Source organism: Phoxinus phoxinus, assembly GCF_949152265.1.
Source record: "Phoxinus phoxinus genome assembly, chromosome: 25".
Lineage (NCBI taxonomy): Eukaryota > Metazoa > Chordata > Actinopteri > Cypriniformes > Leuciscidae > Phoxinus > Phoxinus phoxinus.
In genome coordinates this window covers 8,425,927-8,452,353 of record NC_136900.1, presented here as the reverse complement: position 1 = coordinate 8,452,353, position 26,427 = coordinate 8,425,927, and the positions used below count along the sequence as shown (strand labels likewise).

The 26,427-nt window shown below is 38.0% G+C and overlaps 2 protein-coding genes across 5 annotated transcripts; one reads left to right on the top strand and one right to left on the bottom strand.

Annotated features, from left to right (window-relative positions):
* Nucleotides 1-202: 202 nt before the first annotated feature.
* Nucleotides 203-12,714, top strand: epx (eosinophil peroxidase). Its single transcript, XM_079604709.1, has 13 exons — nt 203-330; nt 984-1,113; nt 2,251-2,457; nt 3,903-4,284; nt 4,682-4,842; nt 4,934-5,192; nt 6,468-6,638; nt 9,180-9,417; nt 10,446-10,651; nt 10,748-10,912; nt 11,891-11,974; nt 12,062-12,164; nt 12,250-12,714. Exons 1-13 carry the CDS (start codon nt 218-220, stop codon nt 12,305-12,307), a joined length of 2,277 nt encoding a protein of 758 aa, XP_079460835.1. The 5' UTR covers nt 203-217; the 3' UTR covers nt 12,308-12,714.
* A 190-nt stretch (nt 12,715-12,904) lies between these two features.
* On the bottom strand, nt 12,905-25,643 carry rab3il1 (RAB3A interacting protein (rabin3)-like 1). Of its 4 annotated transcripts, XR_013796465.1 has the most exons (12): nt 24,474-24,732; nt 23,384-23,576; nt 22,202-22,297; nt 21,980-22,057; nt 19,140-19,352; nt 17,756-17,884; nt 17,571-17,677; nt 16,051-16,074; nt 15,711-15,810; nt 15,558-15,624; nt 13,991-14,576; nt 12,905-13,918 (listed from the first exon to the last, which is right to left on the bottom strand). XR_013796465.1 is itself a non-coding variant. In XM_079603355.1 (11 exons), the coding sequence occupies exons 2-11, from the start codon at nt 23,510-23,512 to the stop codon at nt 14,491-14,493; spliced, it is 1,029 nt and encodes a 342-aa protein (XP_079459481.1). In that variant the 5' UTR covers nt 23,513-23,576; nt 24,474-24,732; the 3' UTR covers nt 12,905-14,490. The 4 variants fall into 4 exon arrangements, 3 of the variants coding, with proteins under 3 accessions (XP_079459481.1, XP_079459482.1, XP_079459483.1); XM_079603355.1 differs by having other exon boundaries at nt 12,905-14,576; XM_079603357.1 differs by lacking the exon at nt 24,474-24,732 and adding an exon at nt 25,421-25,643 and having other exon boundaries at nt 12,908-14,576.
* Nucleotides 25,644-26,427: the final 784 nt, after the last annotated feature.

Sequence of the window (26,427 nt, the reverse complement as noted above, 5' to 3'; positions counted from 1 at the left end):
GAAACGATCGAATCTTGCGTCCCGACGGCCGTTGTCGTTCCCCACGACACCCTACGTCAAATGGATCGTGCCAAAATCGGGCTAAAATCGTGTAATCTGAACCAGGGATAATGCCTAAAATCGCAATTAAAAAAAAGTTAAAGAATGATCTTGAAAGCTCTTACAAGTCATTTCAACTTTTGTTGTGTGCATCTTAGAGCTTTTAAGTGCAGAAGACATGGAGACCATTCTGCAGGTTACAGGCTGTTGGGCAGAGACGCAGAGACCCGTGTGTAAATCTGACTGTCTGTCCAAACGCTACCGTACCATCACAGGACACTGCAACAACAGGTGCGCGCACGTATTGGGTGGGATGCCAAAATATATCATTTGTCGGTAACACTTTAGAGTGCTGTTCCTTCATTAATGAATACCTACACAGGAACAAATGTGACCCTGGATCACAAAACCTCGATTCGCACGGGTATATTTGTGGCAATAGCCATTTTTCTTTTATGCCAAAAATCATTAGGATATTAAGTAAAGATCATGTTCCATGAAGATATTTAGTCAATTTCCAACCGTAAATATATAAAAATATTACTCATTTTTGACATTCGAATATTCGTTTTTTGTTGTTGTTTTTTTCACACCTGGGATCCCCCGCGAAACGGTTCTCATTCGCGCTTGAATAAGGCCGGCGACACACTGGCTGCGTGGCATGTCCGTTTTTATTTCGGCACCCATGTTAACAGGTTGGAGTTTGCACACTACCTGCTGATACACGGTTCTCAGGTAATCATGTAATCATGTCATGATTATGAAGGTGTCATGTCAGTCTTACGCACACCCCTTCAAGTAAAGTGTTACCCTAGAGGGTTAATACTGCGTTACTCATTTATTCCTGTGTAGTTATTCATTGATGAAGGAGCAGTATTTTAAAGTGTTACCCATTTGTCACTGAGTTTTATTAAGCTCAGAATACATCTTTTTTACCTTTGCAGAGAAAACCCTCTCTGGGGTGCAGCGAACACCCCTTACGCCCGCTGGCTCTCGGCCGAGTACGAGGACCCTCGAGGGGCCCCGAGGGGCTGGAACCCACAGCACACATACCATAACTACACACTGCCACCTGTAAGACTGTCTCAAAACTCATGGAGAGGTTCTCAAAGAATTATTAGCCTATAATCGTAGTTGGTTTGCATTGTTTACTTGTGCAATTTTAAATTCAGTTTGTTTTATTAGCCATTTGGTGGGTTTATATTTTGCTAAAGTGTTCGCATACAATGAGAAACTATATTCTACAATACATTCTATATACGGTAGCGCTTTATTTTACAGTCATGTTCCCCATGTACTTACTATATACTTATTATAGTTATTACAATATCTAGGTACTTGCGCTAAACCTACCCCTAAACCTAACCTTAACCCATGTAGTTACATGTTACACTGTTTCGCTACAATGGGAAATAGTGGGAAAAAAACATTACAAAAACATATTATATTTCTTATTATTACTATTTAAAGTCCTGTGGTAAAAAAAAACACGGTTTTTCATGTTGTTTATATGTCTATGTGGTGTTTTTAATTTGCTTTGAGTCAAACCATATGCACATTTTTTTCTAGGAAAAAAACATTTAAATATGTAATTTTGTTTTAAGGGATGCAATTATTTACTACAGGGGGACTTTATATGATTTAAATAAATCACTTTAATTATTTAATTTACTTGAATTTAACTTTAATATGCGACTTGCTATGTAATCAACAATTTAATGAAAAGGAATAAGTTAAAGAGTTTAAGTGTGGATTTTCTATTTCATATATATTATATATTGGCTCAACCAATGTTGTTGTTTTTAAGTTTGAGTTTTTCATCTAATTATGTTTTTTTTTTTTTTTAAGGTTATTTGATATTTTCAATAGCTATAGTTTTAGTTAACAACTTTTTCACAGTGATATTTTCACAGTGATGCCATAGAATAACCATTTTTGGTTCCACAAAGAACCTTTCAGTGAACATTCTAAAAATAAACTCTAGTTTTTTCAAACCTAGTTTGAAGAACATAAAAAAATAAAATAAAAATCCCACTATAAGTATTTTTTTTGGAATGCAATGTTAAAGGTTCTGAATTGAACTATAGATGTCAATATAGAACCCTTATTTTTTAAGAGTGTAGCTAGCTATACTAAAGATGAAAATAAGACCAAATGAGCCGTATTGAACAGAAGTTGAGTCTTCCAGTCTCTCTTCTTCTCTCTTTGCAGGTCCGCAGTGTGTCGCAGGAGGTTTTGTACACTCAAAATGAGAACATCTCTCTGGACACGTCTCTGTCTCATCTGCTGGTGGAGTGGGGTCAGTGGATCGATCATGACCTGACTTTGACCCCTCAGAGTCCCAGCACTGCGGCCTTTAAGACCGGAGCCGACTGCACACGCACCTGCAGCCGGGACACGCCGTGTTTCCCAATACAGGTGTGTACGTACACCCTGAAAACAGATGCTAGATGGTGGGACTGCCAATAAATAATCGACTAACAGTTAGTCAACTAGAAGAGGCTTGGTCAACCAACATTTTATTAGTCAGAGAAGAAAAAAACATTCGCCTATCATTCATCGACCTCAAATATGTCTTATCACTTGAAACATGTAAGTAGCAGCAACTTTACAAGTCCGTTCACACTAATGTTAACCTAGATAAATGTGCGCTATAACTAGGCACATAACTGTTTGTGTGGAGAGCGTTTACTGTATGAGATGCCGGTGCCATCACTTGAGTTTAACTTAAAATACTCATATATATATATAAGAAAGAAATAAACCAGATTAACTACGTCACAGCTTATATAAATATTCAAAGAAAATCCTGTCATCTGGCCATCTCCTCCCTTCCTCTTTCATCCTCATCCTTTTCACCAAAAATATCTTTTAAGCCCCTTTCACACAGCGCGTTGATCCCGGGAAATTGCCAGACTGCCTTCTGTGTGAATGCAAACACGTCCCGGGATCGATCCCGGGTTGGGGACCTAGTAACATTGCCGTGATCAGTCCCGGAACGCGGCCTGTGTGAACAAAAGCCAGGATCAATGCCGTAAGGAGTGTGACGTAGTGATGACGCACGTGCCATCGCGCGACTCTAGAAAGTTTGTGTTCGTCATCAACAAAGAAATAACGAAAAAATGTCTGCAAACTGGAACGAAGCAGAGACCAGGAGCTCCTCACTATCCGCGCTGAAGCTGAGAGCGCTCGCCAGCTCTGTGGAGCGGTACGCGATGCGTTAGTAGTGTACATGTTTTCAACGCGTACGCACTCACAGATCCCGGAAAATCACTGGCAGTGTGAATGAACCAAAATCAAACGATCCCGGGACAAATCCCAGGGTCACATTATCCGTGTATTTTCTGTAATCTCTGTGTGAAAGGGGCTTTAGGTGTACAGATCAATACAGTACAAAGAACATAAAAAATATGTAGGATGTTGGAAAATATCAATGTCTTTTCTGTTAATCAAATGCTTTTTAATCTTCACTATTGCTTTAATGCAAATGAACAAGTGCGCCATTATGTGTTGCGTAGTGACGTATGTGTTCACATCAAAGATTTGGCTTACACGAACTTCCCCAGCAAAGTGAATAAACATAATAACATGCCAAATTGGCTATTGATATATATAAATTATATTGGCTATTGATTTGACAGCGTTACCCATCACTGTTGATTTTTACCCTCATTTGGCGGGATGGCGGGTGTTAATTTCAAACCCTGATTATTACGATTTATGTCTTATTAATATAATCGTGCGATTAGTCGACTAATCGCTTAAATGAACGACTACTAGTCAACTAGAAAAATCTTTAGTCGAGGGCAACCCTACTTTATTGCACACACTTTGAACATCAGTCTCTTTTTCTTCACGTTCAGATCCCCCTCTCGGACCCTCGCACGGGTACTCAGACCTGCATGCCGTTCTTCCGCTCGGCTCCCAGCTGTACGGGCGGCTCCGTTCCTCTCGGGCACCGGGAGCAGCTGAACGCCATCACCGCATTCGTGGACGCCAGTATGGTTTACGGGAGCTCGGATGCGCTTGCCGGCGTCCTGAGGAACCTCTCGTCCCCTCTCGGCCTGCTCGCTGTCAATCAGTTCCACTCGGACCAAGGGCTCGGCTTCATGCCCTACCTGCCCCGCACACAACCTCACCTGGATCCCTGCGGCCCACGGGAGCGGATCAACACCATCCCGCTACCAGACCCAGCGGAGAGGCTCAACATATCCATAGGGAATAGATCGTTCTGTTTCCAAGCAGGTTGGTGGCATTAATATTAAATCAAACTATCCTAGAGCAACAATTACTTTATTTTTTATTTTATTTAAAAACATTTTTTTTTTTTATAAATAAATAAATATATATCATTTTTGTTGTTTTCCACTTATCCAATGTGGGGTTCTGGGATGCTGGAGATGCAGTACAAACTGTAGTGTGTAGGCTAGGAATGTGTATTAATAAAGTTAATAGCTCAGTTTTTATTTAATGTTGACTTTAAGGGTATTACAGCTAAAATATCTTATAAAGAAACAGAACATAAATCAATATTTGTGTAATTTTTTTTATTCAAAAATGTCCCAGCTAGTTCTTCACACTAATGCTTTCTAATGATTTTAAACTGGCCAGTTGCTGTGCTGTTTTTGTGGGCGTGTCTCAGGTGACTCTCGGGCCAATGAGCACTTGGGTATGATCGCTCTGCACACGCTCTTCCTGAGAGAACACAACCGATTGGCTGAGGAGCTTCACAAGCTCAATCCTCACTGGAGCCCGGACACGCTGTACCAGGAGGCCAGGAAAATACTGGGCGCCGTCCACCAGGTGAGAAGATGTCCACATTTAAATGAGTGTAAAAAAAAAAAGTTTACTTAATTTATTCATGCATCTGACTTGCTGAATCTTATTTTGGAAGATCTTGACGTGGGATCACTACTTGCCACATGTCCTGGGCCGCAGTGCTAACCTGGTCCTCATGCCCTCGTACAAAGGTTACGACCCTGATGCTGACCCCAGCATCTCCAACATTTTCTCCACCGCTGCCTTTCGGTTTGCACACGTGACCGTGCACCCGGTTGTGAACCGCCTCGGACCTGATTACCGGTTGAGCCCCGAACACCCGGCTTTGCCGTTACACCACTCTTTGTTTGCATCCTGGAGGATGGTGCAAGAGGGTTCGTTTCACTAACACACTTAACTAACAGATATCACCATATGTGACCCTGGACCACAAAACCAGTCACATGGGAGATTAAATTGAGATTTATACATCACATGAAAGCTGAATAAATAAGCTTTCAATTGATGTATGGTTTGTCAGGATAGGACAATATTTGGCCGAGATATGACTATTAGTACATCTGGAATCTGAGGGTGCAAAAAAATCGACACATTGAGAAAATCTCCTTTAAAATTGTGCATTTATGTTCACGATTGTGCTGCATTCACTCACAGAAATACATGTTTTATATATTTACGGTAGGACATTTACTAAATATCTTCATGGAATATGATCTTTACTTAATATCCTAATGATTTTTGGCATAAAAGAAAAATCAATAATTTTGACCCATAATTTTGGCTATTGCCAAATAGACTGGTTTTGTGATCCAGGGTCACAGATTTCCCAATGTAGTCACAGTACATTAAGACGTTTGTTTTGTATTAAAAGTTCTCTTAAATGTTACATCTTAATATGCTACTTATGCATTAATTAAATATGCACTAATTTGCATGAATTTCCAAAACAGAAATCCAAACATTGTATAAAGCCAGGTTCAAAATGCTTGTTTCATTTTGTTGACATTAGAGTCAAACTTTTTTTTAGAAGTGGTTTTGGATATCTCTTTTTATCACTTCATAAATCCAAAAAAACTGTTAACATCCAGAAGACGAAAAAATGTCACCACGTTTTTAGGAATAAATTGTTATATAAATGCAGTAAATGGTAATGTACATGAAAACCCCTCAGTAAAAACCTTCAAAATATAGATCGGAATAAAGTTTGGTGTATGTAAAGCTGCTGAAGTGGAGATTTCTGACTCGGTTCAGGAGAAGAAAAACTCACAGCCTTTACAGATATGTACTGTAAATGAAATCTAAATACACAAGAAATTAAAAAGTATAATAAAATAAACACTTAAAGGTGCAGTAAGCCATTTCTGATCATCGCTGATCATCGCTGAAGCAAAGCAAAATAATGCTTAACAAAAAATAAAGTGAAGATGACGAACGAATGACAAGGAAACAATACTCAAGTGTAAATACAAGCAAGAGTTGGTTGTTAGTCTCCAGCAGTTCCAGACAAACAGACACTCAAAATATGCCAAAATCTCAAAATTGATTAGTGCCTTTAGTATCTAGCCGTAATATTCATGATTGCATGCTAATTTACTCAACATGCACATCAGATTATGATGCATAATGAACATTTGTGTGTGTGTGTGTAGGAGGCATCGATCCTGTGCTGCGTGGTTTGCTCTTGTCCCCAGCTAAACTGCAGACAGCAGATCAGATGATGGTGGAGGAACTGACCGAGAGGCTTTTCCAGGCTCAGGGAGGGCTCCCGCTCGACCTGGCAGCGTTAAACCTGCAGAGGGGACGAGATCACGGCTTACAAGGTGCCAGTCAACAGCCTGTCGTTACATCATGTGGTAGATCGTCTACAGTCGACGTTAATAATATCTTTATACTCTAGCTCTGCGTCTACAGTCGACGACTGCCGAGTCCCCTACCCCTAACTTGCTGCGCAGCAATAATAACCGACAGACTTCAGACAATGCCTTCGAACATGCTTTAATCACGGCCGGGAGAGTTCTCGAGCCGTTCTCAGAGAATCTCACCCAAGAAGAAGAATACATCAGGTTTTATAGGATAAAGACAGACACAACAAATAAGATCATCGTGACTAACTCATGACGTAACATGTTACCTTCTATCAATATGATTGGTTCAATTGGTAAAGCACCCCCCCCCCCCCCCCCCCGTACCCTCTGTTACTGGCATAAGCAAAATTATCTTGAATCATTAAAAAAAAAAAAAAAAAAAAAGAAAGGAAAGGAAAGGGTTAAGAGTTCAGTTGATTAATCAATATATCATGACAGTATAGTATAGACAGTATATTTTTGATTTTGTCATGATCAGCACTTGATCAGATTTTTCCATAGACACAATTGGCTAAGAACAGAACGTTTTAGTACGTTGTGTTTCAAAGTGTTAGAATGTTAAAGGTCCCGTTTTTCCTGTGTTTACAGTGTGCAATATAACATGTGTTCATGTTTCGCGTGTAAAAAAACAGTATTTTTTACAAAATGTACTTATCTGTGTATACCGCTGTTTTCACTGTCCTAAAAGCGGGCTGATGACTTCCTTGTTCTATGAAGTCCCTCCTTCAGAAATACGTAACGAGTTCTGATTGTGCCAGCGGTTCCTGTGTTGTGATTGGACAGCAGCTTAGCGCACGTTGCCCGGAAAGGTCACGCCTCTTACCATAACGTGGAGATGCATGCGCTCAGTGTTATTGTAAACATGGCCAAACAAAGGTGATTAGACTCCGGGATGAAAATAACAGCGTCTCGACGACATGGCGATAAACGCTCTACAAACGCAACTCTTCCTCTTCTCTGTAGGAGCGCAACAAGACCACGCCCCCTTTTTTTGTGTATTCCTGTGGGCGGAGGTTAGTCAAAAAACTCTTCTAGTGACGTCATTAAAGCAGGATGTAGAGGATGTAGTCCGAACCGGCCGTTCGCTGTAGGCTTTGAAAGGGGACTTCTGTTAAATCAAATATCTCGCTTGGCATTGAACTTTGAGCTTTATAATTTTACAGGTATTATTTATGCTCTAACAGCAACATTACACACTAGCTAAGGTAAAAAAAAATGGGATCACGAAGAACAGGACCTTTAAGCCTAGAAAGGGGAAGTAAGGTTTAGATGTTTGAATCATGGTTAGTTTAAAAGATAGTTTACTATCTTATCTATTAAAAATCCATCACAATCACCACCGTGAGCTGCCACACTGTCTTCTACTGTTTACACCTGGCCACTTCATGGGCTTTTACTGATCGGATCGCTATCTGATTTATCAAAATGATTCCGTTTACACCTGGTCACATAAATGTGTTTCCGTAAAACGGATATAAATCCGATCTTCAATTCCCGCGCTATATGCAGATTTAATGGAGTGCACGTCATCGAAAGCAACAGATATGATCTATCATTTTATAGATCATCAGCTCATTTCAAAATCAAAGAGCGCAATATGAGAGCGCAGCATCAGCGGAAGATATTATGCACCTTTCATCATGGTAAGATCATTTCGTTTCTTTATTTTTAAAGAAGATGATTGTGTGTTAAGCGTCTGCGACTTACTTTCACTTTGAAACACGCTCTCACACACGTTTATTTTTAGCATTGTTAGGAGGAGGAAAATTTACATATGTGGTTTCAACTACCAGATGCATTTAGACTCGTTCAGTTTCGTCTGGAAAGCGTCTCAGACCTCCTCCTGATGTGCTTTGAGCGATCGGATTCAAATCCTTCTCAAATGCGGTCCGGAGGGCATTTACTCCTGGTCTTTTCACAATCTCCGATCACAGAAAACGCATGAACAGACCCAATGGGAGCATCCTAACAGAACTAGAAACTCACAAGTCATTTAAAATGCTGAAACTAATGATTGCTATGGATTCTGATGCCATGTAAGAAATTGATGGCTGCATAAGCATAATACAGAATTATTTTTGATATATAAATTGGTTGTTGCCTTTTGTAAGTGCAACGTTTTTGAGCAACAATGCAAATAAAAAAATAAAAATAAAAAAACAAGCACCAGCATTTGTTTCATGTCTAAAATGCAAAACATTGTATAAGAAAAGGAAAACAAGTCATATTATATAAAGAAATACAGAATATGTGTGACTTAAAACATTACACAATCTCATAAAAAACTATTTTAATTTGATTTTAAATTTCTGAAAAAAGGGAATTTTTTTTAATTTTATTTTTAAATTTCCTATGATCTCTCCCCTATAATTTGAAGTATTTAATAATAGTTTAGTAATAGTAATAGTTTGCTATAGTCAATTATTGACTAATTTCACACTAATTGACCTTAATCTGAGGATGCTGTGCTAGACTGTGATTTCATTCTCTCCCCAGGTTACAGCGCATGGAGAAAACTCTGCGGCCTCTCTGCCCCTGCCAACGAGTCTGATTTAACAGGGATTCTGGGTAATGTAGTTCTGGCCAGGAAGCTGCTGCATCTCTATGGCTCGGCTGAGAACATAGACGTGTGGGTCGGGGCGATCTCAGAGCCGGCTCTGCCCGGGGGTCGCGTGGGGTCGCTGCTGGCATGCCTGATCGCTAAACAGTTCAGAACGCTCAGAGACGGTGACCGGTAATGTGATGTTCCACTTCTTGTTTGTTTAAACGTTGAGGGATTTCAATCTGGCATGATACTCAATTCACATTTGTTTGTATAGCGCTTTTCACAATACACACAATTTCAAAGCAGATTTACAGAAAATGCACGAGTCCACATTACAAATTAGAGTGATCTGTAACTGTCTAAGTTATGTATTTCAGAAATGTACATGTACAAAAATCACATTTAGCTAAAAATTTATTAATTTAAACAATATTATAATTTATATGTATGATATTGAAGTACTTAATTAACCCTCATCCTTCCCTCGCACTTTGTAACACATCTTTCCCTCGCGGGTCAAAATGACCCGAAGCCCTAAAATTATACTTTTTTTTATTTCATTTTGATAATATTCTTTCTATTTTTTGTTATTTTTTTATATCATTTACCTTTTAAATTACTAGATTTGATCAATAAATAATAGATAAATAGTAATTTAAGCACATTCCTCACATTCTTTCAACTTAAATTCAAAATAACTCACAATTTCATGCATAACCCTTTTAATTCAGCTCAAAATATCTTACATTGTGTGTCTTTGCAGACCTCTTGAGGAAAAACAATAATATAACATGATATTTCATAACTCTTGCCACTGGATGGCCTTATAGCTCTATATGGAGCAAATGAGCTGTTCCTCTGGGTCCTAAAGTCATTTCTCTTCAGTATGCATTCAGATACACATGTAGACATTTTAAAATAATTTTTTGGTAAAGTTTTTGCATTTTTAGGCTTTTCTATGCATACTGAAGCATTCCTCACACTCCATTCACTCCTATGGGGGTCAAATTGTCCCGTGAGGGAAGGATTTGTTACTTCTTTTTTTTTTCTTAAAAAATAAATAAAATGTTTGTGTGTATTCGTGGTTCAAGTGTGACAAAAGTCATGGAGTCTTGGATTCCTCTGATGAACACTCAATAAAAATGAAAAATAAAAATGAGTTTGGGGTCAAAATGCCCCGAGGGAAGGATGGGGGTTAAATGTTAACTCTGGTTAAGGTTCTGGTGGCAGAGTGAAGCTGTGTTCAGCTCTGGTCAGAGAGACGCTCTGCGCACTACATCTCTGTCCCGCATCATCTGTGACAACACACACATCCGTCTGGTGCCCTTTGACCCCTTCGCACACACACTCCGCCCTGACGACCTGCTGCCCTGCACACGCATCGCCCACATGAACCTCTCAGCGTGGAGAGAACCAGACGCTGGTAATAGCGACCGAAAGAATGAAAGGAATCAAGAAATAATCCTATTATTGTATGTGTTTTATTCATATTCGCCCTATGTTTTGGTCTCATTTTTAGACCCGGTCTGCGGTGCGGTGCCGCGGTTGCATCTGGGTTTCTCTGTGCTGTGTGACTCTGCCGTGATGTATCAGTGTCCTACTGGATTCCTGCTCCAGGGAGCCGCACACGTCACCTGTGACCCCAACACTCACAGCTGGAGCTCACAGCCACCCACCTGCCAAGGTCTCTGCTCATGTGTTTTTAGACATTTGGAAATTTTAGTTAATTCAATTAAATGTATTATTATGATAATATTAAATGTATAATCTGTCATATTAAGTGTCAAATAACATTAGATTAAATATTAAATTAAATTGTGAATATTAATGATAAAATATGAAACAGTCTATATTAAATATTAAATTAAATAAAATTTAGAAATTTACTATTTAAAAATTTAGAACAATGTTTTATTGGTTATTTCAAATATTGATGAATTATCTACTCATTTCTTTTGGATGTTATGACATTCATGGATATTCTTTAAACTAGACTAAACTAAATTAAATATCAAATATTACATTTAAATATTAAATGTAAACAGTAGATTACATTTTTAATTAAATAAATATTAATGATAAAATATTAAACAATTAATTTTAAATAAATTCATACAATTTAGCATTATTTAATTGTAAATAAATGTACTATTAAACTTTTGAACATTCATAGACGGTAATTCAAAAAAATATTTGTTTTATTAAATTAAATGTTTTACATGTAAAATAACCGTATATTTGATTATATGGTAAATATGAATGAAAACATATTAAACAATTAATATTAATGTAATCACCTACAGTGTTTCTTTTTTTCTTTATTGGAAAATATTCAATCAAAACAAATGAATAATATCTGGCATGACATAAGAAAGTATGTACATTTTCTTCTAATTTACTTATTTTTTTAATCATTATTAAATTACCTATTATCTTTCTCCTATAAAAAGTTTGTTTTTTTTATTTTCGAATAATTTACTAATTAAATAAAAATTTAAATATAAAATAACATTAGATTATGTGGTAAATATTAATGAAAAAATATTAAAACGATGAATATTAAATTAAATATTATAATATTATATATTAAATATTATAATAAAATTTGAACTGATTCATTTTACACCCAGTTATTTAAAACAGTTTTTATTGGTTATTTCAGATATCGATGAATGTTCTGCTCATCCGCCCGTCTGCCCTCCACACCTGCAGTGCTTCAACACACCTGGAGGTCACACCTGTACAGGTGAGCAGCTCATCCCCAGCAGTCTCCGACATCTATGGCATATTAATCATAACCACATAAATGAGCTGTTCTTTGTTGCATATGTAGAAGCTGCAGCTCCGCCCCTTTCTGCCTCCTCCATTGTTGCGTCAGTGATGTCAGTCCTAGGGGGCGTGGCTTTGATTCTGCTCTTCCTCGCCTGCTACAAAAGGTGTGTCACAGTCTCCAGACCAGTTCAAGCAATTGTTTTGCATGTTTAAACATATATACTTATACTCAGAATGTCAATCCTGCAGAGTTTTCCTTCGGAGAGCCGAGACGGTGAAGGCCGAATGCTGTCAGAGAGGAAGATGAAATGGAGTCATGGGAAAACTGGTTTGGATAATGTGCAGATTTGGTCACAATCGGTCTGTGTTTACATGTTCAATATTCCAGTTTCATAACCTCAGTTTTGTTTCACTGCGCCCTGAAACACACGAATGAGACGTGTTCAAGCCTGCAAAAGCATTTTTAACATTTCTCCCGGTGTTCTCGCCCTTGAGGAAAGCTTTTGTCTGCGGTAACCCTGCCGCCGGCTCTCCCACGCGTGACGTCACGTCACATCAGCTGATGTACAAAAATCCTTGCTTTGTTGTAGCTTAGCCTTGAATTTGTACACACATTGAGGCTGTGACATGCATACATGTGTGTATGATGCATTTAAATAAGCTTTGACATTATATGACATTATTATTTCAAGCATCATAAATTAATTTCTGAAATGTTCCATTATCTCATTAAATCATAATTATATATATATATATATATATATTCAATGCCTGTGGAAGTCCAAAAATGTATGATTTTTATACATAAATTATTATGAATCTCAGTTTCTTACATGCTTTAACATCTTTTGGGCACATTTCTTCTTTTGGACAACATTCACAAAACAAATCCGAGTCACACAGATTTATATTCTGAAGACTTTAATAGACTGAAAACACACACGGTCATTTTAACATGACGAGGCAGTTTAACTTACACGCAATGGACCTGAGGGTAGACGCTAAATTGAATGTGTCACGAATGAAAACAAAGCTAAAAAAACATTGCATATATTTCCAGTTTAAAAAAACCCCCAAGACTCATGCAACCATCCGAAGACATGTTTTCACTCGCATCACGTTAAATATGGCGGCTACGGCCCATAAAAGGCTCTGTAAACACTGTATTTGTGCAGTAAGACAGCGATTGTCAAAAAAGCAATAGTTATTATCCACAGGGGAATGATATGGAGTGTGATGCATCATGGTACAAGTATCATAACCTGTGTCTAAGATGGTTTAGCATTCATAACGTGTGCTGGTAGTGACGTGTGTGTGCAGGAGTGTCCGTAACACATGGCACATTTATTGGCACTTTAAAGAACTTGCATAGAAAAGATTGTCCATTCACAGCTGTAAACCGTTACTGTGTATAGAAATAACTGGTGCATGCTGGGACAGAAAGCATCTTAGTGTTCTAAGTGCATTGCACATTCAAGATAGCGTTCAAAACTGCAAGGTGAAATCAGAAGAAGCTCTAGAACGGCCTTAGGATTCAAGAACTGATTCTATTGGTCGAATTAACGTATAAAACATTCACATATTTCTCAAACTGTTTTGAAAGAACGTACAGGATATCATTTTGTAACCGGAATTTCGGCAAAACAAACACAGCATAAGACTTCTGCAAATAAAAGCCAATTATATTGCTATATTTCTAGAATTCTATCAAACTGGTTGAGATTTGACTGATTTTTGTCTGTCACTGTTTGTAAACTGAGGAACGCTACAGGTGGAAATTAGAATATGGTGTAAAAGTTAATTTATTTCAGTAATTCAACTTAAAAGGTGAAACTAATATATTATATAGACTCATTACATGCAAAGTGAGATATTTCAAGCCTTTATTTGTTATAATTTTGATGATTATGGCTTACAGCTTATGAAAACCCCAAATTCAAAATTAGAATATTGTGAAAGGTTTTCATAAGCTGTAAGCCATAATCATCACAATTTTAACAAATAAAGGCTTGAAATATCTCACTTTGCATGTAATGAGTCTATATAATATATTAGTTTCACCTTTTAAGTTGAATTACTGAAATAAATGAACTTTTGCACCATATTCGAATGTTTCGAGTTGCACCTGTAGATGAGCTGAACACATATAGGGTTTGACACATAAAGGGTTCAAGCTATGAACTTTGCAAATTAAATGTCGGAGACTTTTTACCGGTAAGTGGAAAGAAAACGTCCTGTTGTTGACTTAAGTGGCACTTTTATCACGATTGGTCCTTCCAAAAGCAAAAAATACAAAACCTGTCAACAGCACAACTATAATGCTGTTATTCCATTGGCTCAGGGAAAAGAGGCATCCTGGGAATTTTTCTGTAGTGTTTCTCTGAAAACATACATGAATATGTAGCTAAAGCTATAAAACGTCATCATGGGAGTGTGTGAGTGAGTGAGTGTGTGTGTGAATGAGTGTTGAGATGTGCGTTTTCTGGTTCTCTAGCTCTCCTCCGTCAGGAAATATCCCAGTTTGGCCACACTCATCTCTCTCCGCAGACGCATCACTTCCCAAAACATCTGCTGGACTGCAACCAGAGGAAAATTACAGTTTTCTTCTGATAGACTTTATTGTAATACAAATATCCACTATTTTACTATTAGTAGTATTTTATTGTATTTTTAAATACAAACTAAATAATTCAATAACAAATCACTTAATATTAAAATATAATATATATATATATATATATATATATATATATATATATATATACACACGCAATTTTAAGATTTGATATGTGTGTGTGCATGTATGTGTGTGTATATATATATATAATATTTTAATAAGTAATTTGTTATTGAATTATATTAAAATAGTATGTATAAATAAAATGCATATTTTATATATATATATATACACACACTATTTTAAGATTATATATATATATATATATATATAATAAAATATGTATTTTATTTATATATACTATTTTAATATTACATTCATTTTTATATACCGTGTATAATGTGTGTGTATGTGTAAGAGAAAAAAAATACTATTTAATGTAATATTAAAATAGTGTGTATATATATATATATATAAAATACATATTTCGTTGTATATATTAATACATATAAATATACACTTTCTGACTACTTATTTGACTTCAATAAATTGTCATATATATATATGTGTGTGTAAAAATAGATATAATATTTTCTTACACACACACGTTATATATATATAAATAAATATGTATATATATACATTATATATACACATATTGTTACAATATTTAATGTAATATTAAAATATATGAATAATTAAAAATTGGTATTTCATATATCATAAAATAGTGTATATATAAATAAAATACTGTACATATTTTATTATATATATATTATTAATTCATATAAATATACACTCTGACTTCTATTATGTGTTTTAATACATTTTCTTATAAAATATTTTCTTATTTATATAGATACACACACACACACACACACACACATCACAAAATGGCCAAAGTGAATTCTAGGAGAGAGTCTTCAGTTGGTGAACTCACCCTCTTGCCTGACGAGGCCCTGCTGGATGTACCGGATGTAAGTGAAGAAATTACACACCGCTGTGATCTGTGAGGAGAACACTGATGAATAAACATCTCATTTACTGTTAGCCTGCGTAATAAAGAATGAGAGGGAGTGATATAGACATGTACCCGTGCTCTGCTAGACGGAGATATATAGTAGTAATTCTCCTTATCTCCCAGTTTGATGCGATGCCGGCAGGGACGGGACATCCCGCTCAACGCACACTTACTGTTCAGGCAAAAGAGAATATGGACAATGAAGCTGTCAATCAAATTACTGAACACTCTTAACGGCCAATGAGACACAAGCAGGACAGAAGGATACACCCGGCAATAGGTGTGTTCACGCCATGTCCTAATTTCCAGATTTTTATTTAAAAACATTAATAAACATTCTCCAGACAGATAGGAACTGATGTGTTAGTGTAAAACAGGATTTCATGCACATTTGGTTCTTGGAATCACTTACGTTTCTATCGGTGTCCGGCAACCGCTGTGAAAACAACCCCAAATCAAACAGTGATTAAAGTGAGATTAAAGCGTGACTTCCAAGATCAAAGTGCAATTGCTCTGCTTTACAGTACTGTACGTGTATTTATCGCCCCCCAGGCAGAATTTAGAGTGGGCCCACATGCTACATGTCAAATCCAAGGATTTTAACTTTGGTCAGGATTGTCCCGAGCGTCAGGAGAAGCAGTCTGAAAGTGGTGTGAAGATATGAAGTGTTTATGCACTCAAGCATGCAGTATTGGGGAATTTAGGCCATGCGTGTAATCAAATAGAGTTCTTCTATATATCCGTGTCAGTGTTTCTGAACTTCTGAAACGCCTCCATTGTAGTCTTGAGTTTCTCTCGGGAACGAACACGTCACAATATTCCTCATTTTAATAATTCATAGCAGAATAAAGGGGCGGGGCCTGGTTGAGTTAGTTAGTTAGTAGTGTGTTGAAACTGGCGGTTATGGTAAGGGGCAGGACATTTCCCAAACACACTCGAAGCGTTCGACCAATCACAACACATTGATCCAGCGACCAATCAGAGCACAGTGTGCTTTTCAGAAGGAGGGGCTTCATAGAGACAGGAACTAAATAGAGCGTTACTGACAGACTGGGAAGAGAGGAGCTGCAACAATGGAGAATATAAGAAAACAAATGTGTGAAAGCATAAAAACCTATTCTAGTAGAGCCCAAAAGAAACCCCTTTTAAATAAAATTAAACAATGCTTACGTAACTAAACTGTTTGCGTACACAATACACATACTTTTTTATTTCTCAGTTTGAGTTAAAGGGGTCATGAACTGGCTTTTTACATTTTATTATATTGTTGTCTGAGATCAACTTATGACGTTCGGTTGGTTTTTACATTTAAAAACATCTAAATGAAGAAGTAATAGGCTGTTTTCTACCCTGGTTTTGAGCCTAGCTCCTGAAACGCTCGTGTTTTATGGGCGTGCTGCATTGAAGACTTGGAAGTAAACGCCCACTGCTATGATTGGATAACAGTTTTGCATATTATAATGAGTTTCATGTAATGCGTGAGTCGGTGGGCGGGGCTAAACAGGCGGTGATGAAGTAGGCGTTGATCTTCTTCTGCGGAGGCGGGGTTTGATACCCTTTGACGTCATAGATCCCACTTTGAAAAACCTGTCGTTCGCTGGGCCTGCTGTCAATAAAAGCTTTTATTGGACTAACAAGGAAGTTTTCAGTTCTGAAACTTACAGGATATTCTTATAGTCTGATGACCTCTTATATGTCAAAAGCTCAAGGAAAATTAGATTTCTCCGTTCATCACCCCTTTAAAAACTCGATTGGATTTTTAATTATATAAACAACGAAAAGTAATGCACATTATTTGAAAAAGTATAGTATTATCGGTCGAAATTTCTGTAACTTGATGCAAGATTCTATAAATTCTTAAATTGGCCAACAGCGTGAAACAAGTATCGGTTTTGTTTATACAGAGTTACCGTGAATCCATCCATGACTTACTTGGGTGCTCCAGATTCGATGTCTTTGACCGTGGGCAGCGACAACATCGCTACAGGCTCGATGGTGAGAGAGTTGTTCTCCACCGCGCGCTGGACAGACTGAGACAACTGGAGGAAAAGCGTGAGAGAAGGTCTGAGAGAACGGAAAACAGAGCAAGATAACAGAGCTGATGAACACTGGCGTACCTTCGAACATGTGAATGAAAGGCAGGGTCCGATATCTTCCCTGAACACCCTGCTGATGAACGCGGAGGAGCGATCCAGACCGGGCTTCTCCTTCCACGAGAGGAACTCCGCAAACAACACCGAGTCCAGCTACATCACAGAACACGTAGTTTACGCTTTATAACCACTCAGTGAATTCATGCTCTTTTTCTTCAATGTGATGATTGCTATTTTGTTTGGTTTCTCTGCTGAAAAAAGCTGGCTTGCTGGTCCAGGATATTTTAGTACAGTTGGTAAGACTTTACAATAAGGTCCATGAATTAATAATACACAATTAATGCATGAACTAATAATAACCAAAAAAAATAGCAATACATTTATTACAGTACAGTATTATATTTGTATTATCAGTTCATAAAAACACAGCTGTTCATTGTTAGCTCATGTCCATTAAATAATATTAACAGGTAAAACTTTTACATTTGAATAATGTATTAGTAAATGCTGAAATTGACATTGATTAATAAATTCTTTAGAGGTATGTTAACCAATGGAATCTTATTGTAAAGTGTGACTATGTACTACTAAAGTAACTATTAATATTTTGAATTAGATTTTATTTTTATATTTTCATTTTAGGTTTAAGGTCCAGTGTTATGTGTTTTTGCCATTTTTTGGATCTAATATTTATATTTTATTTCAATTAACGAAAAGGATTTTTAATAGTTTGTTTAAGTTAACAATGGGAGTTTTGGGTATTTGACAGCTGCCCAGGACCAGCTAAACCAGCAAAGACCAGCAAACCAATTTTTGGGCTGGATTCAAAAACTTCTTCTTCTTTTTTTGTTCACCAGGGAAAGCAAGCAAGCAAGAAAAATAAGTTCTAAAGTTCTAATTTGTAACCCTTTGTACCCTGTTGCCATAGAGAGAGTTCACACACAGGTCACACTGACCAGCTGACCAGGAATCAGACACACAGTATCAGACAGAGGAGAACAGGAACTGCACAGATCAGAGAAATACAGGCCGAGGAGGAAAAGAACAGCAGGAAATCAGTGAAGGTACAGTAAAACAGTGAACAAACTTTCATCATGCAGGTACAGACCAACACTAGTCTCTAAAAGCCAGTAGTGTTATCAAAAGTACCAACTTCGGTAGCCAGTAGGTACTGAAATTTTAAAGCGTTTGGTGAAGCGCATCATTGATGTATATTTTACTATATATTTTTGAAGCGCTGATCATTGTAGCCAATCACAGACATATCTGATGAGCGCGTGAAAACACTGTTTTCGATTCCGCTCAACAGCGCTCAAAGTGTCACATTTAAAAAAAAAAAATCAGTACTGAAGTCGGTACTTTTGACAACACTATGAGCCAGTGATCTTATCCAGCGGTGTGTTTGTACCTCTCTGTCCTCCCGGTTTGTCGCTGCATCGGTCGGCAGTGGCTCCGTCTGCAGCTGGAGGGCTCCGCTGGCGCTCTTGTTGCGCGTGTGGCCCCGGGGCCGGCTGGAGCCCGGAGACAGCAGCTGAGGGTGGAGCTGGCGATTCGGGGAGGAGGGCGTAGAGGTCAACACCAGGGTTTTCAGAGCAGAGACCTCCGCCTGCAGGACGTCAATCTGAGACGACAGATGTGCAGAAAGAGTGAGCAGAGAGTGAGACTGAAAGAGTGAACAGATAGAGCGAGACAGACAGAAAGAGTGAGAGAGAAAAAGTGAGCAGATAGAGTGAGACAGAAAGAGTGAGCAGATAGTGAGAGAAAGAGTGAGAGAGAAAGAAAGAGTGAACAGATAGAGTGAGACAGACAGAAAGAGTGAGACAGACAGAAAGAGTGAGAGATAAAGAGTGTTCAGATAGTGAAAGAAAGAGTGAGAGAGAAAGATTGAGCAGATAAAGTGAGACAGACAGTGAGACTGAAAGAGTGAGCCGATAGTGAGAGAAAGAGTGAGAGAGAAAGAGTGAGCCGATAGAGTGAGGCAGAAAATGTAAGACAGACAGTGAGACTGAAAGAGTGAGCCGATAGTGAGAGAAAGAGTGAGCAGATAGTGAGAGAAAGAGTGAAAGAAAGAGTGAGCAGATATAGTGAGACAGACAGATAGAGAGAAAGAGTGAGCAGATAGTGAGACAGACAGATAGAGAGACAGAGTGAGCAGATATAGTGAGACAGACAGATAGAGAAACAGAGTGAGCAGATATAGTGAGACAGACAGATAGAGAAAGAGTGAGCAGATATAGTGAGACAGACAGATAGAGAGACAGAGTGAGCAGATATAGTGAGACAGACAGATAGAGAGACAGAGTGAGCAGATATAGTGAGACAGACAGATAGAGAGACAGAGTGAGCAGATATAGTGAGACAGACAGATAGAGAGAAAGAGTGAGCAGATAGTGAGACATACAGATAGAGAGAAAGAGTGAGCAGATATAGTGAGACAGACAGAGAAACAGAGTGAGCAGATATAGTGAGACAGACAGATAGAGAGACAGAGTGAGCAGATATAGTGAGACAGACAGATAGAGAGACAGAGTGAGCAGATATAGTGAGACAGACAGATAGAGAGACAGAGTGAGCAGATATAGTGAGACAGACAGATAGAGAAAGAGTGAGCAGATATAGTGAGACAGACAGATAGAGAGAGAGAGTGAGCAGATATAGTGAGACAGACAGATAGAGAAAGAGTGAGCAGATATAGTGAGACAGACAGATAGAGAGAGAGAGTGAGCAGATATAGTGAGACAGATAGAGAGAGTGAGCAGATATAGTGAGACAGACAGATAGAGAGACAGAGTGAGCAGATATAGTGAGACAGACAGATAGAGAGAAAGAGTGAGCAGATATAGTGAGACAGACAGATAGAGAAAGAGTGAGCAGATATAGTGAGACAGACAGATAGAGAGACAGAGTGAGCAGATATAGTGAGACAGACAGATAGAGAAAGAGTGAGCAGATATAGTGAGACAGACAGATAGTGAGAGAGAGCAGATATAGTGAGACAGACAGATAGAGAAAGAGTGAGCAGATATAGTGAGACAGACAGATAGAGAGACAGAGTGAGCAGATAGTGAGAGAGAGAGTGAGAGAGAAAGAGTGAGCAGATATAGTGAGACATACAGATAGAGAGAAAGAGTGAGCAGATATAGTGAGACAGACAGATAGAGAGACAGAGTGAGCAGATATAGTGAGACAGACAGATAGAGAGAAAGAGTGAGCAGATAGTGAGACATACAGATAGAGAGAAAGAGTGAGCAGATATAGTGAGACAGGCAGATAGAGAGACAGGGTGAGCAGATATAGTGAGACAGACAGATAGAGAGACAGAGTGAGCAGATATAGTGAGACAGACAGATAGAGAGAGAGAGTGAGCAGATATAGTGAGACAGACAGATAGAGAGAGAGAGTGAGCAGATATAGTGAGACAGACAGATAGAGAGACAGAGTGAGCAGATAGTGAGAGAGAGAGTGAGAGAGAAAGAGTGAGCAGATATAGTGAGACAGACAGATAGAGAGAAAGAGTGAGCAGATAGTGAGACAGACAGATAGAGAGAAAGAGTGAGCAGATATAGTGAGACAGACAGATAGAGAGACAGAGTGAGCAGATAGTGAGACAGACAGATAGAGAGACAGAGTGAGCAGATATAGTGAGACAGACAGATAAAGACAGAGTGAGCAGATAGTGAGACAGACAGATAGAGAGACAGAGTGAGCAGATATAGTGAGACAGGCAGATAGAGAGACAGAGTGAGCAGATATAGTGAGACAGACAGATAGAGAGACAGAGTGAGCAGATATAGTGAGACAGACAGATAGAGAGACAGAGTGAGCAGATATAGTGAGACAGGCAGATAGAGAGACAGAGTGAGCAGATATAGTGAGACAGACAGATAGAGAGACAGAGTGAGCAGATATAGTGAGACAGACAGATAGAGAGACAGAGTGAGCAGATATAGTGAGACAGGCAGATAGAGAGACAGAGTGAGCAGATATAGTGAGACAGACAGATAGAGAGACAGAGTGAGCAGATATAGTGAGACAGACAGATAGAGAGACAGAGTGAGCAGATAGTGAGACAGACAGATAGAGAGACAGAGTGAGCAGATAGTGAGACAGACAGATAGAGACAGAGTGAGCAGATATAGTGAGACAGGCAGATAGAGAGACAGAGTGAGCAGATATAGTGAGACAGACAGATAGAGAGAGAGAGTGAGCAGATATAGTGAGACAGACAGATAGAGAGACAGACAGCACCTTGCCCTGCGCCTCCTTCAGCTGTTTCTCTGCCGCCGCCTGCTTCACGTTGGCTTCTCGCACCATCTTATGAGCCTCCTAGAGACCATAATGTAATAAAACCATCCATGAGCATGTCATGTTTTTTTATGGCACACATATTAGTCTCACTATTGAAATCTACATCACCACACAATAGTCCTCTATATTCAGTGTCAATGATGTCACATTAGTCCTGCCCACCTCAAACAGACTGGCGGTCAGTTCCTCCAATTCCAGCTCGAGCTGATTCCTGACATGAGACAGTCTGACACACTCCTCGTCTTTCAGCTTCAGCTCCTGGAAACACAGACAACGCTCAATAAAACAGAATTTAATTGAATAGAGGAACATTTGAATGATTCGTTCATATTTCCAAGCAGTTCACATTCATTTACATTAATGTCTATATCCTCTTGGAAAGTAATAAATAACTAACGGGCACCAGCATCATTAGATAGAATAATAAAACAATAAATAAGTTTAATAAAAAAAAATAAAAAAAATTAATAACTATAATTTAACTAGATGAATCTCCATCATTGAACTGTTGACGCTGCTGCTATTTTGTTTGACTGACATGACATCACAACAGTCAAGTGAGTGGCGTTGTAGGCTAGTTTACAAAAAAACTACGTTTCCAACTTGCAATTATGGTTTGACAAAGACATGAGCAGTTATTACTACTCTGAAACACATCATTTGTAACATGAAACCTTTAAGAGATCCGAAACACTGATCTGAAGAACCTACAATGAAACATCAAGACCCTTTTTCTTAGATAAATGTAAAGTCCCCCCAAAACATTACTTTTAATAGTTTAGAATAGAATGGAATGGAATAGAATAGAACGCAATAGAATAAAATAGAACGGAATAGATCGGAATAGAATGGAATAGAAAGGAATAGAAAGGAATAGAATGGAATAAAATAGAACGGAATAGAATAGAATGGAACGGAATAGATCGGAATAGAATAAAATAGAACGGAATAGATCGGAATAGAATGGAATAGAAAGGAATAGAATGGAATAAAATACAACGGAATAGAATAGATCGGAATAGAATAGAACGGAATTTAATGGAACGTAATAGAATGGAATAGATCGGAACAGAATAGAATAGAACGGAATAGAATGGAATAGAACGGAATAGATCGGAACAGAATGGAATAGAATGAAATAGATCGGAACAGAATGGAATAGAATAGAACGGAAAAGAATGGAATGGAATGGAATAGAATAGAACGGAATAGAATGGAACGGAATAGATCGGAACAGAATAGAACGGAAAAGAATGGAATAGAACAGAATGGAAAAGAATAGAACGGAATAGAATGGAACGGAACGGAATAGAATGGAAAACAATAGAACATGACATGTGGCACCTTTTGTGCAGCATCCAGCTGGTCTCTGAGGAATTCGGTTCCCTTCTCCTTGATCTCCAGAGAGGAACTGCGCAGACGGGACATGTCGTAGGTCTCTTGTCTGCGTGCTCCTGCCTCCTCCGGGGGCATCTTCTTCCTCTGCCCCCCATCATCCCCCAATCCGGGGCTCGGCTCTGGCTCCAGGTCGAAGAATCTGCAGGAAGCACAATTATGATTAGTTTATGGTCACTATGATTTGGTCCAAAACAGTGTGAATGTGGCCTATATGAAAACTTAACTCCGTTCACTTTATAGTTTATAAATTCTGTCATCATTTACTCCTCCTCAAGTTCTTCCAATCATGTATGAGTTTTTTTTCTTCTGTTAAACACAAAATAAGATATTTTGAAGAATAATAGTGACTAAAGAGTTGATGGGACTTCTATACCATTTTTTTTATCAACTGTTTGGTTCCCCATATTCTTTAACATATCTTCTTTCGTCTTCAGAAGAAGAAAGAAACTCATACAGGTTTGAAACAACTTGAGGGTGAGAAAATGATGACAGAGTTTTCATTTTAAAGTGAACTATCCCTTTAAGTTCCTGTAAAGATTAAACTTTATGAACACACTTTTCCCACCGAATCGTTCAGATATCGTTCGAATATCACACTATCATATATCACAAGTCTTCAGAGAAAAATATGATTATAGGATAGTAACACTCGAATAGATATCCACTGTGATTCCTAACTGTCCTTATTAATAGCCAACCGAAGATCCCATAAAATCCCAACAAGTATCGTACGCAAATCAGTCATAAAAATATAACGCCACACCCTTCTTCATATAGTATGATAGAGCTGCCTGTGGGTGAATTCATAAACGCTCGTGTGTGATTATGATCAGAATCAGATCTGTTTATGTAAGTCATCGCTCCGCGGCTGTCGCGGCATTTCCCGTGTGCGCTCCCCGCCCTTCCCCTCACCGCGCTCGGCTACAGGACTCACCGCGACCCGCTGACGACAACACAAACAATGAAACAATCTAACAAAGTTACAGTATTGCAAAATTACAGCTCCGCTTCCTGAAATAAAGAGTAACAAAAGTACCAGTGGATCCCGCTGAGGTTTCCCGAACACGACTGAGCTCTATAGCAGAAATGTGATCCAGAAAAACACTCCGGAATCCGGATCCGCGAGAGAAATCTGTGTTTAGATTTGTTTTGTTTTGGGTAGGACAGTCTGGTAGACTTTCCTCTGAGATTGAGCAGGAAAAATGTCCAGCTGTCAATCACGGGTCACATGACTCAGTGGAGGCATCCAGGAATCACGTGATGTGCCCCAAACAAATGATTCTATTCTATTCTATGATTCTATTCTTGTCTGTGGCCTATGTTATGTGCTCATGTTCTATTGTCTCTGTTCTGTTTTGTATGTTAAGTTTAGTTTTTATTTATGTTACATTATATTGTTTGTTCAGTTCTGGCATGTTTGTTCTGTTGTTATGTACTGTATAGCCAATGTTACTTTGTATTGTATTGTTTGTACAGTTCTGGTGTGTAATGTTTGTTCCATTCTGTGTATGTTGTTATGTTATGTTATGTATGTTATGTTATTTTTTGTTATATTGTTTAGTTTTGGTATGTAATATTTGTTTCATTTTGTTATGCTGTGTATGTTATGTTGTGTATATTATATAATGTTATGTTTTGTTTTGTTATATTGTTCAGTTTTGGTATGTCATGTTTGTTCCATTCTGTTAAGTGATGTTATGTTATGTTACATTATGTTTTATGTTATGTTATATTATGTTTTATGTTATGTTACTTAAATGTTCCTAATTTTGTGTTTACAGTTCTGTGCATTCAGCAGAATTAGAGATTACATCCTCTTTATTCATTCGCTATACGATGAACTATGTGCTAAATTGGTGGAAGATTTTGCTCTGTCACCATTTTTAACAGTTTTTACACAACATCAGACCGGTTGTTGTTAAAGCTCTCAAAACAAAGAAAGTATTACTATGGTATTTTTGTTTAGGTGAAGCCTGGACGTACCTCCCGACTGGACATCTCTCTTCCTCCGCTGTGTGCTGATCCGTAAGATCACCATTCCTGAAGAACGTAGGTGAGGAGTACACTGCTATCCCAGAATTCCCTGCCACCAGCAGCTCGTACCCTGGGACAGACCGGGATCGTGCCGGAGGAGAGCAGGAGAGCTGCACACGGTGGATTCCTTCAAAAGTGTCCATCACGGGAAGTATACACACACACACACACACACACACACACACACACACTTGCCCTGAGTTCGCTTCGCTTCAGTTGTGTTTCTTACAGCCAGCCTGTTAAAGACGGAGAGATTACATTCAAGTTCAGAGATGAAGACATTGTAGTTTTTTTACTGCATGCATCACTGTTAAAGTTTCCATTCAGTTTATCAAAGTGTAACTAAAGCATTGCACCATAACCTAATGTCTGCCACACTGTTGTCAGTTAAATATCTACCTAACCTGCTCTCGAAGAGACTAAACGGACAGTATTTAACTATAGAAACGGACAAATAGTCAATCTAAAACATTTATCCTTATTATTTAAGTCTAAAATAATAAATACAGTAGTGGTCAAAAGTGACGTCTGGAGGGGGTATTTGTTTTTAATGACCCTACAAGTTCAATTAAACCATCAAAATATGAGGGAAAAATATATATATATTAAATAATTTAAATATGAGGGAATACAATATATTTATATAAACATGACACCACAGTGCTTTGATATATACTGATAACCATGATATACAATGGTATTTTCAAGTTAAGTATAAGAATACTATGGTATTAGCTTGATAATAAATTATATATACATATGTTTTGGTATTTAAATATGTATATATAAACATTATTACATTAAATGAAGAAGAACTAATTAAAACTCTTTATCCTGCGGTCAGAAACATTTATTGTTGCTTTTAAAAATGCAAGTGTCATTTTTAATGGAGCCATATTATCAGATGCATTGAAAGCCTCGATTCTTTCCCATGTCAAACACAAGCACAGAACGCA